Raw genomic sequence first — 16,969 nt, 5'->3', positions numbered from 1 at the left:
TGCATTATGTTGCTGGTATAACAAGAGAAGTAAAAAATATCAAAGTATTGATAAACAAAGTTCCTAATTAGTAACGTTGCTATATGTATAATCATCTTGACTGAAATAGGTGTCATCAAATTCTTGTATATCAATCTGATCGTATGTGTTTCGGTCAAAAATATCTAAATTTCGGAACATCTCAGCCAATGGTGGTGTTGTGACAGGAGAACAATGCTGCTGAAAGCTATCATCAAAGAAATCTTGAATGGGAGGATGAAGCACTGGAGAGGCTGTTGTCGGATCGTGGAAATGAACTGCATTTGCTGAGGAACCCCAAGATTCCAGCTGGTCTAGCAAAGAGTCTCCTGAGATCTGCTGTGGTTGTTGAGTTGGAGGGCCTTGGAGCAGACTCTCGATTTCCAAGGCATACGAGGAGAGCAAGTCTGGTTCTTGGCAATGATTTCTTGATGCAGAACTCCCTAACAGAGAAGATTGTTGCATAATGCAGCTAGTGTTCTGATCCAACAATGGGTGGTGTTGAACGTAGTTCATGGATTGATCTTGTAATCTCTCTGTAGTAGAGAACTCTGCAAATGTGTTGATCTTGTTGATGGGACCATAGTCAATTTGGTTACCTTTGAATCTGTATCCCACAAATTTGTTGGTGTTGGAGTTCTTAGAAGACGAACAATATTTGTGTCTCCATTGCATCATGTTTCTCACATCACTTCTCATTCTTGTGTAGAACTCAGTCCCCATTGCAGAGCCAAAGACAAGATCTTCACCTGTCAAATGTGAGCCGAAGACAGTTTCCTTTGTTCGTCTCATGCTCCACCGGTATTTCTGCAGGAAGATCAACTAATGAATTTCATGAGGTATGCTAATTTCTGATGAGATTAATGAGATGATTCTTCATTAAAGTTTGAAGATCTCATCCACTGTAAATAATGTTATATGTGCAAACACAGATTGATTTCCATTGTAGAAGATGAAATTGAATCCTCGTCTCAAATTGGACTAGAAACGAACCTGTAAATGGCTAGCAACGTTCTCCCTGGTAAGCCCGGGGACGCCCATAACTTCAACTATTCTCTTAGGAACCGCCTCTGCCAAAAGCAAGACAAAATGTTGCTAAAACAATAATCATATTGTCAACTTCATAAAATGACTCATGATCTTACTGTCATATCCCAGTCTTTCAATTGCATCCAAGAATTTCTGATGCATTTTATTTGTCCAAGTAATCCTTCGCTTCTTCCCTTTATAACCTGTCTCCTCGTATAACTCCACAGTCTTCTGTTTCTGGCTCAAGCGTGCTGCATCCTCAATCGACAAAGAATCCTTGTTTGCTTCAGCAACGACAGCATTAGAAACGGATGCTAGCTGAACATTGTCTTGCTGATTAGTTGCTGCCACCATTTTGTCTTCCTTCACTTGTTTTGCATTCACCAGAAGATGACTCAAATCAGTCAAGCTCAAACCAGTCAAAAAATACGCAGATAAACTAAGCGGCTCGCCTTTGAGGTCGGCCTTCTCATCAATATCTATCACTGCAAGTACCAATGATGCTGATTAAGTTCACATAAAATGTACCTGATGTGGAGAAGCATTACCAAGAGAAGCTTTTACTTACACATAACCTGCAATTTCAATGTTTCCTTTAATATTTTGGATGATTGTGAGGCCGTCTGATTCTAACTTGTGCACATCTGTAATAACAAGATCAACCTTTTCCTTGTTCTCCCATATTGAATGTAAAGCATCATAAACAGTTCCAGTATGCAAAACTGAGGAGAAAAACAAGGAACATAGTAATTAACAACGCTAAAAGGTCGAAGCTTATTCTGTTCGTACCTTTGTAATCGCAGTGTCGAAGTACCTCTGACACTTTGTTTTGGCATGCTAGGCCATCATTGACAACAAGAATCCCCATAGAGATAGCTTTGTTGCCATTCATCTTTTTTGTTTTCATGTAGATACATTGAAGTTCAAGAGATGACTTGTAGTTTATCTAACACAAAAAACTTAATAGTTATGATAGAATAAAAATAATTAAATGTATAGATAGTGGTGAAACTAATCAACTAACAAAACGGTAATGACAAAACAATGCCTCAGGTATGTAATAAATATGTAATTACTACATTGCATATGAGCAATAATCACGTCTGATCACGCCATTTTGATTGCTTTTTTCTGTAGTATTAAAATCAGAATTGTTACTAATTTACTCAATTTTGTTGCATTGTTTAGAATGTCTACTCGCTTTATCGCTTTGATGTCTTTCATAAAAATGAACATTGTGGATTCCAATCGGAGTCGGGTATTCGGGTAAACGGGTTGAATATCTGAGCGTGTGGATGCCACGAGCTCCATAAAGCACTAGGCCCATGAAAAAGGCACACGTGCGCATCTTGACCACGTAAAACTCTGGTAACCATTTGAGCTCACGACACGTGGTGAGAGAATCCCATGCATGCTGCCACGAATGCATGGTAGATTTATTAATTGATTCGGTGAAGTAAATTAACTGCAAAATATTTTATCAGAATGGAAAATAATAGTAATACTAATGCTCCTCTCCTAGTGAATGGCAATGGCGATGGCGGAAATAGGAAAAGCCAAAGGCCCAAAGAGCCTTGGAAAGGGGAATTCGTGAAGAGCATTGTGTATGCAGGCCTCGACGCCATCATTACCTCCTTCTCCCTCATCTCCTCCATCTCCGCCGGCCGCCTTTCTTCCGGTTAATTCCTTTCCCTATACACTCCATCTTTGTATAGATATATTGATGGATTAATATTTAGTGTGTTGCATGCAGTTGACGTTTTGGTGTTGGGATTTGCCAATCTTGTGGCCGATGGGATTTCCATGGGGTTTGGCGATTTTATGTCGACCAGCACTGAGAAAGCCGTCTCTGCCAAGGAGAGGAGCGTCGCGCAATGGGACGTCGAAAACCAACGGGGAGCTCAGCAGGAAGACCTGCTCCGTCGCTATCAGCAGCTTGGGATGGATGCTGCTGATGCAGACATGGTATAGTTAGCAGTTAGCAATTTAAGATAGCTAGCAACCTAACAGGACCCTATATATATAATGCACGTATAGTGACCAAAATTTTTGTTTTTAGGTTGTGAGCATCTTCAACAAGTATCCGGACATAATGGTGGATGAGAAAATGGCGAGGGGGGTGGGAGCGGAGGAGCAATCGGAGAAACCATGGAAGAACGGGCTCATCACGTTCGTGGCGTTTCAGGTGTTTGGATGTGCTCCCATCCTAGCATTCATCATCCTCATCCCCTTCACGGACAACGACCAGATCAAGTTCATAGGGGCGTGCGTGCTCTCCGCGCTCGCCCTCGCCCTTTTGGGAATTGCCAAGGCCAAGTTTGCAGGCCAGAACTATGCAGCCTCCATGGGTATAACGCTCTTCAACGGCGCAGTGGCTGGCGCCGCCGCCTACGGAATCGGCTGGACTCTGCGCAATGTCGCTGGCTTGGATGAATGACTTCCATGAGTAGTGCCCACAATTTTGGCGAGTGGTTGATGAAAATGATCTCACATGTGATGTGTGTGATAGATCATTGGAAATTATATTGTTAGCCTATGTATACCAAGAAACTGACTAATTTCTACTTAGTTGAGAATTTGAATGGATATTGGATAGTGTGAGTAAAATTCGAAATTTCGCATTATTATTAGTTCTACAAAGTATTGTTTAAAATGCACGAAATAGAAAAATGACAACTTCAATCCGAGCATATTATTATTGAAAGGCATCTTTTTAGTTGCCTGTATAAAATATTTCAAAAATATTAATTTATCCATGTACCACATCTGAATTTATTTGACATGTTCATGAACATGCCTTGTTTCAAATTGAAAAAAACCATAGCTGAAAGTGAGTAACCTTTCTGCACTTGCTTCCAAATGTAGTAATTCAGTCATCTTCGCTGATGTTTGTGAAACCTATTGAAGAAAGAACAGTTTTTGAGTAATAGATTAAATTGTAGTAATATATAAATGTAGCAACGATCTCAAAATTGTTGTGTAAATGTACCTAGCTAGATGTCTTAGTTGTGTCCTCGCTCAATGCTAACTGCAGGGCATGCTCTGCCTCCCGTAGGAATCGACGCGTGAGCTCTTTCTGGCCTTGACGGTATACTATACTAGCCCACCTCGTCCTGCTCATCGGAACAGAGCCGTTGCTGCTGCGAAAACAAAACTGATTAATCTGGCCTTGGCATACAGTTTATGTTGAAACCGAAGCTGGCACTGTTATCATTACCTTGCGCCGCCCTCAGCTTTCTTAAGCAACTCGGCATCGCTCTCTTCAGTGCCTGAGCCCTCTTCGAGTTCCATCAACCTTTCGCACGGATAGCATTCAAAAAATCTCATTACTCCAGCATCTCAAGATGTGAGCTTAATAGAAATTTAGAGTTGATTCGACAATAATTGTAAAGGTAAATATTACTTCATGTTAAGAAGATCGACAATCAATTGCAAAGCACCGCAATTCCCACAAGCCTCCCATATAGCCGTTCGAACTTCAGTTTCAGACGGTCGTCTCTCTCCTCCAGATCCGACAGCCTACAATAACGATTCTCAGAATTCGGTTGGGAAAATTGACGAATAAATAACTAAAATATGATCATCCACAAATATCATGCTGATTGGAGACAAAAGCAGAAGAAATTTAAGTTCTAAAAATCGATATAATAGTTCTTTAGTAATTTCACACACTCAATAACCATGAAGAATTATGCAAGTAGAGAGAAACACGAGAGGATATAATAGTTAAGGACGGAAAGATGATGGCCTAGTGCACGCACCTCCTCAAGTAATGAAAAGACTTGCTGAAGTTCGCTTTCCTTCATGGTAACTGTTCTCAATGCAGTTAAGAACTTTTCAGGGAAAACAAGTTTATTAGCATACGAGGGTATCGTGCGGCGTGCACTCTTATAATCGAACCCCTGGTCGTCATCATATTCCATGCTCTTAGTGCCTCGAGGTGAGGTGCACTCAGGAAAAAAGCCATTATCTAGCAAATTTCTCGTCAAAAGACACCTTAATTCACCTTTCTGCAAAGACCAAAAATGGACCAAAGGATTATCTACCTGCACCACAGAAGTTAAAACACGAAGTATGTATTTAGGAAAAGTAGAGTGTGGTACTCAATCAAGCACCTGTTCTTCAAGAAGCAGCAGTTTACCCTCTGAAAAGGGCATATCGGAAATTGCTTCCACAGGATAATGTAACTGCATCGTTTATGCATGGAAACGATGTCAATGGTGAAGATATAAAACAACATAATAAAATCAGAGAGAGAGTTCTAATAAGATGAAAGGGAAGAAATTGTACATTGGTAGGAACATTACCATTAGATAGTCATCTGAGTTGTCCTTTACTATAAATCCATAAAGGAAAAGAAGCTCCTGCAACAAATCTAAATTGATCAAAGAACTCTACAAAAAAGGGTCAAATAAAATACTCCATATATGAAGCAATACTTGCATAATTCTAAAATAAACTTTAAAAGAAATACACTGGTCAAAAAGTTAAAGGGGAGAATTTCGAAGAGAAGTTTCCAGAAATTCGGCATACCTCATTTCCCTTGGCACCATAACTGATAGATATCTCTTTTTCACCTTGGATAGGGATGACCCCAGCTGATGAGGGGAAGAAAAACTTAGCGTTTCGTTAAAATCTACTTTTTTTTTCTAAATTAACTACATTTAGCTAAAAATATGTTTATATAGTACAATATGCTTCAGAAAGGAAGAACCCCGCCTAATTACAGTAATTAATGACAAGTCGAAGAATTGTACCAGAAAGAAGGTACATAGAGAAAGGGGTTCCTGTCAATGATCCACTTCCATCAACCTCCCATGTTGCCGCTGCCTTTATATCTAGACAAAGAGTTTCGCAGAATGACAACAGAATGACATGAGAATCTCTTTCAAGTCGTAAACTCGTAATATACCAAACATGAATTATGAGTGGTTGGCATATCTTCGTCAATTAATCTTGAGAAGTTACTATACAGGAAGCTACTCGCAATCTATTCCTTCTAAAAGTATATTGATTTATCTAGAAAAAAACCTTTATAGTGCATCACCAACCAGTATATATACGAAGAAAAGCATGGAAAGTAGAAGGAAAATGGTGTGAAACGGTGGCTTAAAGTAAAATGCACCAAATGAGCAAACTGCATATCAAAAACATTGAACATTTAATTAAGATAGTTAGATTACCATGATTGCAAAAATCAATGCCAGGCACTAGACCCTCAACGAATATAGAATCTGCTTGTGAGGCAGGTTCAGATCCAGAAACTTGGCTTGATCCGTTCATCTCAGTAGCTGAGAAAACACAACAGCACATTTTTAAGAACCGAAACGACATAATCAATTATGTAAACCAAAGAACCAAAGGAAGTATAAAGTTAATAAATTGTTGGAAGTAATAGCGATTTTCCCCATTTGCCAACTTTTCAGTATAATCGTGATTGGCAGACCCACCAGGAGCATTGCTGCTTCCACACTCTTGCTCCGGTTGACCTGTTTGGAAGACATAAGAGCTTGGGAAAGGAATATTAAGAGCCCGGGTCCAGAATATTGAATTTGCCCTGTAAGGATGTTTCATATCAATGGCCTTTCTTAAAGCTTTAGTCTTGACATTTTAAGTGTATAGAAGCAGAAGGTGGTCTGGACATACCAAAGGAAGTCTTCAAATCTCACTTGACTGTCAAAACCAACAAGGAAGTTAAACTCAAAAAATGGACTGTTTGTCTGTTACCATTACCAACGTAAAAAATTTGCCTGCAGTGATGTGAAAGTGAAAATCTAAGTTACAGTCTGCACTCACCTTTCTGGATTTCCATCAAGAGCCAAAAGTTTGTCCACCAACTTTTTCACTTTCTCGTCGAACAAAGTCTTTAAACTTTTCTTCTGTTAACAGAAACCTGTCTTCAGTCACATATGCTAATAGTAAATATCAGAGCAACGCAAATAAAATGACAAGTTAGTTAGTGTGAATAATCACTAACAATTTTGTTTTGACCACATAAAGCACTAGGTGCTACAGAATGTTGTCGAGGTTGCAAAGCATAAGTGCAATCCTGACATTTCTATCAGCCAAAATGGAACTTTAAGCAAATTAATGCATCTTTACCAGAAGTTCAGTAGCCCGATACAATGTTGTGCCCTTTAGCTCTAAAAGATCATCATCGCTAAACCAAAGTGTACTTCCAAACTCAGTAGGGAGCATATCAAGATATCTGAGATTAAGTCACAAGACATTTATTGTCATCCAAGATAAAACTTCCACATTACAAAGTACAAATGAAAAATACATTATATACATACGGTTTCCACGTTGAGTTCTTTCTTAGTCGCTCCACTGTCAGAAAGACCATCACCAAGAATCGGTCATCTACTTCGCCTTCCTCAAACATTGACCTACACGCAGGTCCGATTAACGGATCTTCCAGGACCTTCATCGGAGTTATAGCTAGATCAAGTGGAATCACCAGAAAAATTCCTGAATTTACAAGCAGTTAAATCAATCAGATGATTGGCAGGAAAAACTGAAGGAAAAGAAATCTGCAATAACCAAAATTGGAGTTTTATAGCTACTCAAGGATCTACATTTAACTACACTAACAAACTTAATGGATTCTCAGAGGCAATCTATCCTAAATACTCCACTTTATATGTTACTTTTTTTCATTAAAATACGGGATCATGAAACAATACATCACTAGGTTTCAAGTTCCAAAAAGGATGATGAATGTCATTACCAAAACGCTCCAGACTGCCACTATTCAAATTTCTGTGAAACATTAATAGCTAAGCAGATAAAAGCAAATATAAATCAACATTCAAGACTGAATTTTTAAGTGAAAATAAAAGTAAATACTTTACCATCAGGAGCATCATTGGATGAAAAAATTCCGAACCCTTTACTGGAATTGCAGTATTTGATTTCACAACCACGTAAGTCCGCTCCATTGACCTGAATTCAAAAGCCTTTTTTCAATGGTTGTTTTTTTCCGAATTGAGAATTGGATCGTAAAAAATTAACTACTAATATTGTTCAGTTTAGAAGTGTCGACGAACATTGAGCCACTGAAGGAAAAGCTCAAGCTTGGTATCTTCAGTAGCCATCGCCATTGTTGGGACTGTAAAGCTCCCAAGTTGGAAGGTTTTAGAAATAGAAGCAGCTTTCGAATAATGGGGTTTGCGTGGAGCCCTAAGGGAATTTTTTTGGTTATAAATAAATTATTATTGGTTTTAGAGAAGTTTTTAGATTAATTACAAATTGTGTTTAAGCAAAAAAAAATTTATGGTTGGAGTATTTTAAACAATGATTTTATTAAAAACTTTTTTAAAGCCTTTTGACAGATAATTGGGTACGATAAATACCATAATTAAAAGGAGTTCAAATTATAAATACCAGCAATGAAACTACTGCGGCAATGTATTGGCCTATTGGGGTTGTGTAGTAGTATGATTTGTAGGAAATTGGATTGGTCTGACAAACTGTTCCATTTTGAACATTGTTTTTGTTTACGAACTAAAGTTGGATTTATTTCTATTGGCACAGAACCTCCAAAATAAGACCGAGTTATGACTCACTCAACCAGTTGGATTAATTTGCAGCATGGTATTAGTATCGTAGAAGATGATAGGCAGTAGTGTTGATTAAAAATCATTTCTTTTCTTTGATGATTGACAACTGATGTATAGACTTAATATATCGGGTTTGGATCCTCTGTTGTACAATCAACTACAACAGGGGATGATGTTATTCAAAATACATAATTTTGTATAAAAAAGATTAATATTTTAATGTTAAAATTTATAAGTATAATAATGGTTTGTTTGTAACAGCATCCATTCCCTGTTATGATTGATTGCACAGCACAGGATCCAAATCCGAATATATCAAAGTGAGATAAATACTTTTTGTATATCGAAATCTGTATAAGTAATATTGAACCTATAATAATATTAGTTATCTTATTTGGTTATTAATTTATTATATGCTATTTTAAATTGTCAATATTAATTTTTCACAACGTAATATCACGTCATCTTGGATAGATGAACAACATTCAAGGAGGGCTAAGATTAGTAATTTATAGTAACATTGTATCATGGGATCAATATATATCCACTGAGTTAAAGTGACTAATCAAAATATTTTAGTCTTTTTTCATATTAGGAGTTAGCAGTAAAAATATTCCATAAATAGGAGGAGTAATATTCATTTCGTTCTACTCCTGTTATAGTTGAGTCATTTTTCTATTTCGAGAAGTTTTCTAATAGTTGAGTCATTTTTATTTTTTTACTTATTTTATCTTACTTTTTTCTCTCTATTTTATTCACTTTCTATTTTATTTTTTCATTTTTTTTTCTCTTACTCTTTTATCTGTTTATTTAATACACTTAACATCCATTTCTTAAAATTCCATGTCGAAAAGTTTTGTCTCAACTATGAGAAAACAGAGGGAGTCACTCATAACCTATATTCTATTACTCTCTTTTTCACCAATTTTTCATTGTAAGTATATTTTAAAACACTTGTCAAAGTCAATTAGACTTCTAAAATGAAATGGAGGGAGTAATAATTATAATTTTAATTTGCTACAAAGTATTTTAGAATACATATGATCCAAAATTATATGAGTATTATATTACTCCATCCATAGAATACATATGATCCAAAATTATATGAGTATTATATTACTCATCCACCTACATAAAAAATTATACTATCATTTTGCCATTAAGGGGTGTATATGAAAAATAGGCACATTTCATACATGGAAACATTATGCTTATCTCTATTATTTTTTTTCTCATCTCTCATAATTTTTTTACTTATTTTCATATCTCTTTTCTTTAGTAGTACTTTACTAGTTTATTATTAAAATTAGTCTCTTTTGTAAATCATATTATTTTTGGTGAATGGATGGAGTATTGCATCCGTCCCTGAAAATATATCACTTATTTTTTATTTTTGATTGTCCCTAAAAATTTGTCACATTTCACTTTTATCATTTTTAGTGGTGATCATTTAACTAACTCATTTTATTCACATTTTATTATAAAATTAATATAGTATTAAAGTAAGACTCAAATTTCACTTACTTTTTTCAATTTACATTTTAGTAGTACATTTTCTAAAACTAAGTGACAAATTGATGGGGGGGAGTATTTATTATCAACAATAATAAATCAATTCCCGTTAATTTATGCCGATGAATTTAAATCCTTTATATCATTCCTTTACTGAATCCCTATTTGGTAATACGCGAAAGAGTGGGGGTGGAATCGCAAATAGCGTAAAGTTGGAATACTGAAGAAAATTGATGGGAAGGAGACGAAGAAAAGAATCGGACTTCCCTCACTCCAAGTGCCGGTTAAAAATCCCCAAACAAATTGCAACTGAATTGATACATATCGATCGATGGGATCCAACGCAGAGTTTCCGGAGGGGACGGTGCAGAACGTACTGGAGCAGGACTCCTTGAAGTGGATTTTCGTCGGCGGCAAAGGCGGCGTCGGCAAAACCACCTGCAGCTCCATCATCTCAATTTTGCTCGCCAGCGTCCGTGAATCTGTGCTCATCATCTCCACTGATCCTGCCCACAATCTAAGCGATGCCTTCCAGCAGAAGTTCACCAAGTCTCCCTCGCTTGTTAATGGCTTCTCCAACTTGTATGCAATGGTACAATTATTCCCTCGCCACTTTCGCAATGTTTCCAGCTAATTGAACTTTTATTCATCATTTTATTGATGTAGCGATTGATTCTCGATCATGTGAACTTAATTTGATTCGTGTTGGAGTTCCAATCTTATCACCTAACCGATGTTAATTAGTTTTTCTACTCGATTCATTTAAGGCGTTGAATGTATCAAAAGATCTGTTTTTTGTTTCGAATTGTTTTTCTACTCGATTCATTTCATTGAATGGGATTCCTTTTCTAGGAAATTGATCCGACTGTGGAACATGAAGACTCTCTTGGATCAGATGCAACTGATGGATTTGTGTCAGAACTAGCAAATTCTATACCAGGAATCGATGAGGCAATGAGTTTTGCGGAAATGCTAAAGTAAGTCTGAAGTCTACTATGTCGTTGCCTTTGGCAAATGGTTTTTCTTTCTATCGAACGTCACTTATTATGCATTTTCCATCCTTCATTGAGGAATTTAAACCTATCTACTTAGTGTAAGCAAATGGATTTGTGTATTACATTGGTCTTCCTGAAGAAGACATGATTAACTTTTGGAATATTCTCCAGGCTTGTGCAAACCATGGATTACTCTGTCATAGTATTCGATACAGCTCCAACCGGCCACACCCTACGGTTGCTACAGTTTCCTTCAACCTTAGAGAAAGGGCTTGCAAAGATTATGAGCTTAAAGAACAGATTTGGTGGCTTGTTGAGCCAAGTATGATTCGCTCTTTCATTAAGTGTACTACAGTTGTTATTGAAAAAAATCAATTACAAGGTTGAGACTAAGGTGATTCTTCCTATAAGAAGGATTGGTAGTACTTTTGATAATTTCAATAAATTTATAAGAATTGCCGCTTCTATTTCTTTATTATGTTCATACTTATTAATTATCAAGATTGATGATGCAGTTTTATGTTATTCTAGTCCCCAAAGTATATACTTTACTCTTCTATTGGGTGTATCTTGTACGTTAATGCTGGTCTAGGTTTTCTGTTCTTTCATATGAATCTCATTATGACAAATAGCTTATGATGCGCTGAGTTCTCCAAAAACATTTTTTGCCACATTTCATTTTCTTTCCCTCTCTGGCTCTCTCACACTCTCTCAGCTGCTGTGGTGCTCAATAGTTCAGTTATTAATTTTTAATTTCCTATGTGTTGTTGATTCATTCATGAAAATAACCTACTCTCGGTTTTTTTCATGGCAGATGACTCGCCTCCTTGGTGTCGGTGATGAATTCAATGAAGACGCTATCCTTGGAAAACTTGAGGGCATGAAAGAAGTGATTGAACAAGTGAACAAGCAGTTTAAGGATCCCGTAAGATTTTAAATGGCTCTTAGTCGACATTTTTCGTATATCATTGTCCCAGAAAGCCAATTCAGTAATTGAACAATACCCATGTTTACATTTACTGTCCTAAAAATCCTGATGTTGTACCGTTCTCTTTTGGCAGGATTTGACAACCTTCGTCTGTGTCTGCATTCCAGAATTCCTCTCTCTTTATGAAACTGAACGGCTCGTGCAGGAGCTTACTAAATTCGAGATTGATACTCATAATATCATCATTAACCAAGTAATTTATGACGAAGAAGGTAAATTACGTCACTATAATATTTTCTTCCTTCCAAATCCATTTCATTACTAAATAGTTGCACTGTCCTTCTCAGTTGTGGAGTCAAAGTTGCTCAAAGCTAGAATGCGCATGCAGCAGAAATACCTGAATCAGTTTTACATGCTATATGACGACTTCAACATCACTAAGCTGCCATTGTTGCCCCAAGAGGTATGTATGTAATATAGATTGTCACAAAGAAATGATGTATGTTCACTGTAATGATTACAATGATTCTTGGTTATGTATGATCACTATAATTGATGAGTTTTGAGTAACAGGTTTGTGGGGTTGAAGCATTGAAAGCATTTTCGCGCAATTTTCTATCCGTGTACCAACCATCCATCACTCGAGGCACATTAGAAGAGGTGGAGCAGAGAGTATCCGCATTGAGAGAACACCTCAAGAATGCGGAGGCAGAACTGGACAGACTCAACAAGGGGAAGCAGAAGGCTTAGAGAGAGAGAGGGCTTTGAGGGGTTATTAGCATTTTTATTTGAATTTATTTGTAAGTTATGTTTTCCTCATTTTTGTTAGTCGTTGGATCTCATTCAATGTTGTACCATATGTAAACGTGCTGCATTAATCAGCCAGATGAATAACGCTTTTCTTTATACTAGAAAATACTCACGTTTTACTTGTTGTCACAATCATTGTTTTGCAGTTCCATTTTTATGATAAGATGTACACTTGTACTAGTAGATGACAAAATGAAGGTTCTTATTATTGTAGGATGGAGAGTAGTTTTTTTCTTCTTTGTTTGGGTCGAAAATTCTTGTTACGAATGAAATTTCATAGCATCAATCACGCACACTTCTATAACAAGGGAAAATGAATTTTATTGTGTCAACCCCATCGCATTGATTGTTGCTTGATCACTCATGAAAATATAAATTACTCCGGATGCTTTGAAATCATAATCTTGAAATTGATCAAATCACAGATTCTTGAAATTGATGGTGAGAATTCGTTTGTTCATTCTCCTACAGCCACGTTACTGCAATAGGACTCCTAACAGAATGATTATCCGAATTCCACACAAGAGAGCCAAATGAGAAGTTAGTGGATACTATCCCTTTTGCAATGAAGGTCACTTTGTAGCTTAACTTTTGTCCAATCTTCCTAAAATTCAATACTCGAGGCCTTACGATGATCGATATACCTTGGGGTTCAGACACTTTGACAGCATAACTGCTGACCGCAATGCCAACGTTGGTTACTGTTCTTTTAAATGTTGACGTTGTGTTTTTAGCACTGCTGCTGAATTGGACAGCAAAAGAAGGGTAGTTTAGGTCTCCGGTTTGGAAATCAGAAGCATCTGGACAGGTGAAGTTCCCTCCAAAGAAGAGGCCTATTTGTGTGGAGTTGTAGCTTAGGCTGCAAAAGTAAGTGAGGTAGTCTTTGGTGGAGATGTCGTAGATCAAGCCCGGATCAGCCGCCTTCTGGGGGCTGACGTGGCCAGAGCCAAACGCAAAGGGGGTGGCGGAGCTTGAGCCTGCTGAGGCCACATCTGCTATTGGTGAGCCTTGTGAGTCAAGAATGTAGGCTGTAGTCATCATAGCTGATTTGATTGCTTCAGGTGACCACTTTCTGTGCCGTGATTTGAGCAGTGCTGCTAGGCCACTGATGTGGGGGCAGGACATGGAAGTGCCTGATACAATGTTGAAACGAATGCGTCTCCTGTCGCTTGTGAGCTCTGTGGGGCTTATGTTTGGTGGCCATGCTGCAAGAATGTTCACTCCTGGTGCAGTGATGTCTGGTTTGATAATGTCTGGTCCGAACAGACTAGGCCCGCGTGAGGAGAATGCGGCCATGACCGGGGCTGGGCTGTTGTAGACTGCCCCTTCAAATGTGAGCACTGCAGTTGCATTGGTGGTTGAGTTTGAGTACATTTTGACTGCCTTTGATGCTGCAGCTCCAAGAGATGCAGCAGGCAAGATGTGGGCGTCCGCTAGCAGCTCCTCGCCTTGATTCTCGCCATTTGCAAGGATCATGCCGGCTCCACCAGCCATCCTCACTTGCTCTCCTTTCTCAACTCTGCTGTTTATCCCTCTGTCACATATGACAATCCTCCCCTTGACTAGCCTCGGGGAGAGGGAGTTGGCGATGCAGAACCTAGCGACACGGCCACCTGCAGTGTCATCGTATGCCAGATGCAATGGCGTGGTGGGAGCCTTCCCCGAGTAGAGTGAGGTGCCAAGGAGAATCTGGCCATCACCAAGCTCGACTCTGGCTGGAAAAACGCGGTCCATGTAGCTTGCAGCAACGGTTGCCATCCACGGTGCAATGTTGCTAACGGAGGAACCCGAGGGTCCTGAGTTGCCAGCTGAGGCTGAGACAAAGACTCCCTTTTTAACCGCACCGAATGCTGCAATGGCCATGCTGTCCGCGTAGTAAGGCTTCGCGACGCCTCCCAGCGACAGAGACAGCACATCCACACCATCACTGACTGCTTGCTCCATTGCAGCTACTATATCAGAAGTTGCACATCCAAGTTGGTAGCAAGCCTTGTATGCTGCAATTCTTGCTGTGTATCTCATGCCACTTGCTGTCCCTTTAGCCAGGCCTAGGAAGCTCGCGCCTTTAACAAGATTCCCTCCTGCAGTCGAAGAAGTGTGCGTGCCATGGCCCTGGGAGTCACGAGGGGACCGGTAGTCGGAGGTCTCATTCACCCTCCCAGCAATGGCCTCATACCCTTTGAAGAAGGCCTTTGCACCAACAAGCTTCCGGTTGCAATTCGAGGCTGCGAATTTGGGACCAGCCTTACATTTCCCTCTCCAACGAGAGGGCACCGGTGGCAGGCCCTTGCTACGGAAGCTGGGGTGCTCCGGCCATATTCCTGTATCGACCACCCCAATGATCACATCAGAGGCCAGATTCTCAGCATCCCACAAGCCTATCCCCTCTTCTAGGCCAAGGAAATGAGGTGAATGAGTTGTGTGAAGGTTGTATAGTTCATCCATGGTGGCAGAGAGGAACCCGTCCGCTTTGGCTAGAGACTCAAGATGCTGCTTTGACAGCCTTGCAGAGAAGCCAGAAATGACATTTTCATAGACATAAAGGAGCTCTGCCTCCTCTCCTCCTCCTGAGTCTACATTGATAGACTGAATCATTGCTTCATACCATCTTCTCGACGTTCCAACAGAGACGTCGAAAGCTCTCATCTTGGACTTGTCCATGTGGACAACGTATGCGTTCGAGTCCATGGCAGCATAAGAAGTTGAAACAACATTCAGTGCCAGAACTAGGAGGATAGTCCTTAGTATCATAGCTGCCTCTGTAGGAAATCAGCAGAATAAGCAACAATTTCAAGGCATAAAAAATAAATCGTGGACAATGTATAGTAAAACTTGCATGCATTTGTTCTTGAAAAAGATCAACTTTTTACCTGCCATAACGCTTCTCAAAATCAAGAACCAATTGCAGTTGTTGGTCAGAAACTTAGTGGCTGCACTGCACTCTGAATGGAGTGAGACATTTATAGATGGAGAAATGTAAGCTGAGGCGTGCTATCCTGTCACTGATGAATTGGAGAAAGATCAGAACAAAAGCTGCACCAGTTTGATGAGTGACAGCAACTTTTATTCAGAACAATCCAGAATTCTTCGAAAATCTGCATTCTAAGAAACGATTAGTACTCAAAAGAGATGGTTAGAATAGAATCAAAGACATATTGCAATGATAGTATGTAGTGGTGATTTGGTTTGTGGACAAAATGGACCAGCAGCCATCATACTAGCCTTGCTTCTACTTCAAGGCTTCTTCCTCATCACTAGATTTGATGGACCGAACCGGTGATCTCTCTCGAATATCTCGTGCTCTTTTTTCTTCCTTCTTTAGTAGTGAGGATGGACCATTCCTTTGAACATTGATTTCAACTTTATCATCACTCCCCAGTAGAGTTGGATATTTGATCTTAAAATTCATTAGATATGGCTCTTTGCTGCTTTGAATGTTTTTTTATGGCACTGAATTTTGTTATGATGTTTTTGTTGGTGTTATAATTTATAATTGGTTGTTGTTTACTGTTGTTACCCAATTTTTAAAGCTAAATCCTACATAACTTGAAACAACAAAAAATGGGCAAGACTGAAATCCTAAAACCCTTAATTCAGACTTTCAGTATTCTATTCTTAAACCCCCTCTACAGTTGATCAATGGTGCGCCCAGAAAAATGGTGTTTTTTTGTCTTCTTTTCTTTTGGGGGAAAATAAATAAAAAATATACTAGATAAAAAGTTCTAGCTTATTTTTTCCTAGTTTTTTTTTTCTCTCTTACTTTCATCATCTCTTCATTAAACTTAATAAACATTTTTTTCTGACTTTTCGTGCAAAAAAGAAACGCTTCAACTATGGCGGAATTATATTAATATTGTACATTTGAAATTCCTCCTTGTAGTTCAGTTTCCTCAATTGTAAACTACATTTAAAGGAGAAGAATGATCTACTCCCTCCATCTAAAAAAACAGAATTTTGTATGACACTTGAATGCATAACTGAAAAATAAGAAAGAGGTAGAAAGAAAAATAATTGAAGTATTATTGTTAGTGGAAAATAAGGCCCACCTCATTAGAAGAAATGAATAACCAAAAATAGAAGTGTGATATTTTTATGGGACGGACGGAAATGGAAAG

At 38.5% G+C, this 16,969-nt stretch overlaps 4 protein-coding genes and 1 pseudogene across 8 annotated transcripts; 2 read left to right on the top strand and 3 right to left on the bottom strand.

Moving 5' to 3' along the window:
- Positions 1–63: 63 nt before the first annotated feature.
- LOC125193834 (putative two-component response regulator ARR21) lies at positions 64–1,962 on the bottom strand (annotated as a pseudogene). Its single transcript, XR_016128883.1, has 5 exons — positions 1,837–1,962; positions 1,616–1,769; positions 1,164–1,532; positions 1,012–1,088; positions 64–825 (listed from the first exon to the last, which is right to left on the bottom strand). The product of XR_016128883.1 is annotated as a putative two-component response regulator ARR21 (transcript).
- Positions 1,963–2,516: 554 nt separating this feature from the next.
- On the top strand, positions 2,517–3,677 carry LOC125193836 (uncharacterized). The gene is made up of 3 exons (XM_048091749.2): positions 2,517–2,725; positions 2,801–3,012; positions 3,107–3,677. Exons 1-3 carry the CDS (start codon positions 2,533–2,535, stop codon positions 3,482–3,484), a joined length of 783 nt encoding a protein of 260 aa, XP_047947706.1. The 5' UTR covers positions 2,517–2,532; the 3' UTR covers positions 3,485–3,677.
- A 40-nt stretch (positions 3,678–3,717) lies between these two features.
- Positions 3,718–8,227, bottom strand: LOC125193832 (SET domain-containing protein). Of its 4 annotated transcripts, none has more exons than XM_048091740.2 (17): positions 8,097–8,227; positions 7,902–7,992; positions 7,344–7,518; positions 7,150–7,255; positions 6,844–6,926; positions 6,694–6,720; positions 6,498–6,604; positions 6,231–6,338; positions 5,805–5,885; positions 5,581–5,645; positions 5,355–5,411; positions 5,163–5,234; positions 4,809–5,057; positions 4,451–4,566; positions 4,265–4,369; positions 4,037–4,187; positions 3,718–3,945 (listed from the first exon to the last, which is right to left on the bottom strand). In XM_048091740.2, the coding sequence occupies exons 1-16, from the start codon at positions 8,148–8,150 to the stop codon at positions 4,037–4,039; spliced, it is 1,647 nt and encodes a 548-aa protein (XP_047947697.1). In that variant the 5' UTR covers positions 8,151–8,227; the 3' UTR covers positions 3,718–3,945. The 4 variants fall into 4 exon arrangements, with proteins under 4 accessions (XP_047947697.1, XP_047947698.1, XP_047947700.1 ...); XM_048091741.2 differs by having other exon boundaries at positions 4,037–4,184; XM_048091743.2 differs by having other exon boundaries at positions 4,265–4,342.
- A 2,113-nt stretch (positions 8,228–10,340) lies between these two features.
- Positions 10,341–12,986, top strand: LOC125195921 (P-loop containing nucleoside triphosphate hydrolases superfamily protein). Its single transcript, XM_048094208.2, has 7 exons — positions 10,341–10,713; positions 10,974–11,098; positions 11,288–11,438; positions 11,931–12,041; positions 12,178–12,316; positions 12,392–12,507; positions 12,618–12,986. The coding sequence occupies exons 1-7, from the start codon at positions 10,453–10,455 to the stop codon at positions 12,792–12,794; spliced, it is 1,080 nt and encodes a 359-aa protein (XP_047950165.1). The 5' UTR covers positions 10,341–10,452; the 3' UTR covers positions 12,795–12,986.
- Positions 12,987–13,222: 236 nt separating this feature from the next.
- Positions 13,223–15,940, bottom strand: SBTI1.1 (subtilase family protein). The gene is made up of 2 exons (XM_048094207.2): positions 15,725–15,940; positions 13,223–15,613 (listed from the first exon to the last, which is right to left on the bottom strand). Exons 1-2 carry the CDS (start codon positions 15,729–15,731, stop codon positions 13,320–13,322), a joined length of 2,301 nt encoding a protein of 766 aa, XP_047950164.1. The 5' UTR covers positions 15,732–15,940; the 3' UTR covers positions 13,223–13,319.
- Between the last annotated feature and the right edge of the window lie 1,029 nt (positions 15,941–16,969).

The sequence above is a fragment of the Salvia hispanica genome, chromosome 4, assembly GCF_029641045.1.
Source record: "Salvia hispanica isolate PSC_SH4W2 chromosome 4, Shi_PSC_v1, whole genome shotgun sequence".
NCBI classification, from domain to species: domain Eukaryota; kingdom Viridiplantae; phylum Streptophyta; class Magnoliopsida; order Lamiales; family Lamiaceae; genus Salvia; species Salvia hispanica.
This window is presented reverse-complemented; position numbering and strand designations above follow the sequence as displayed.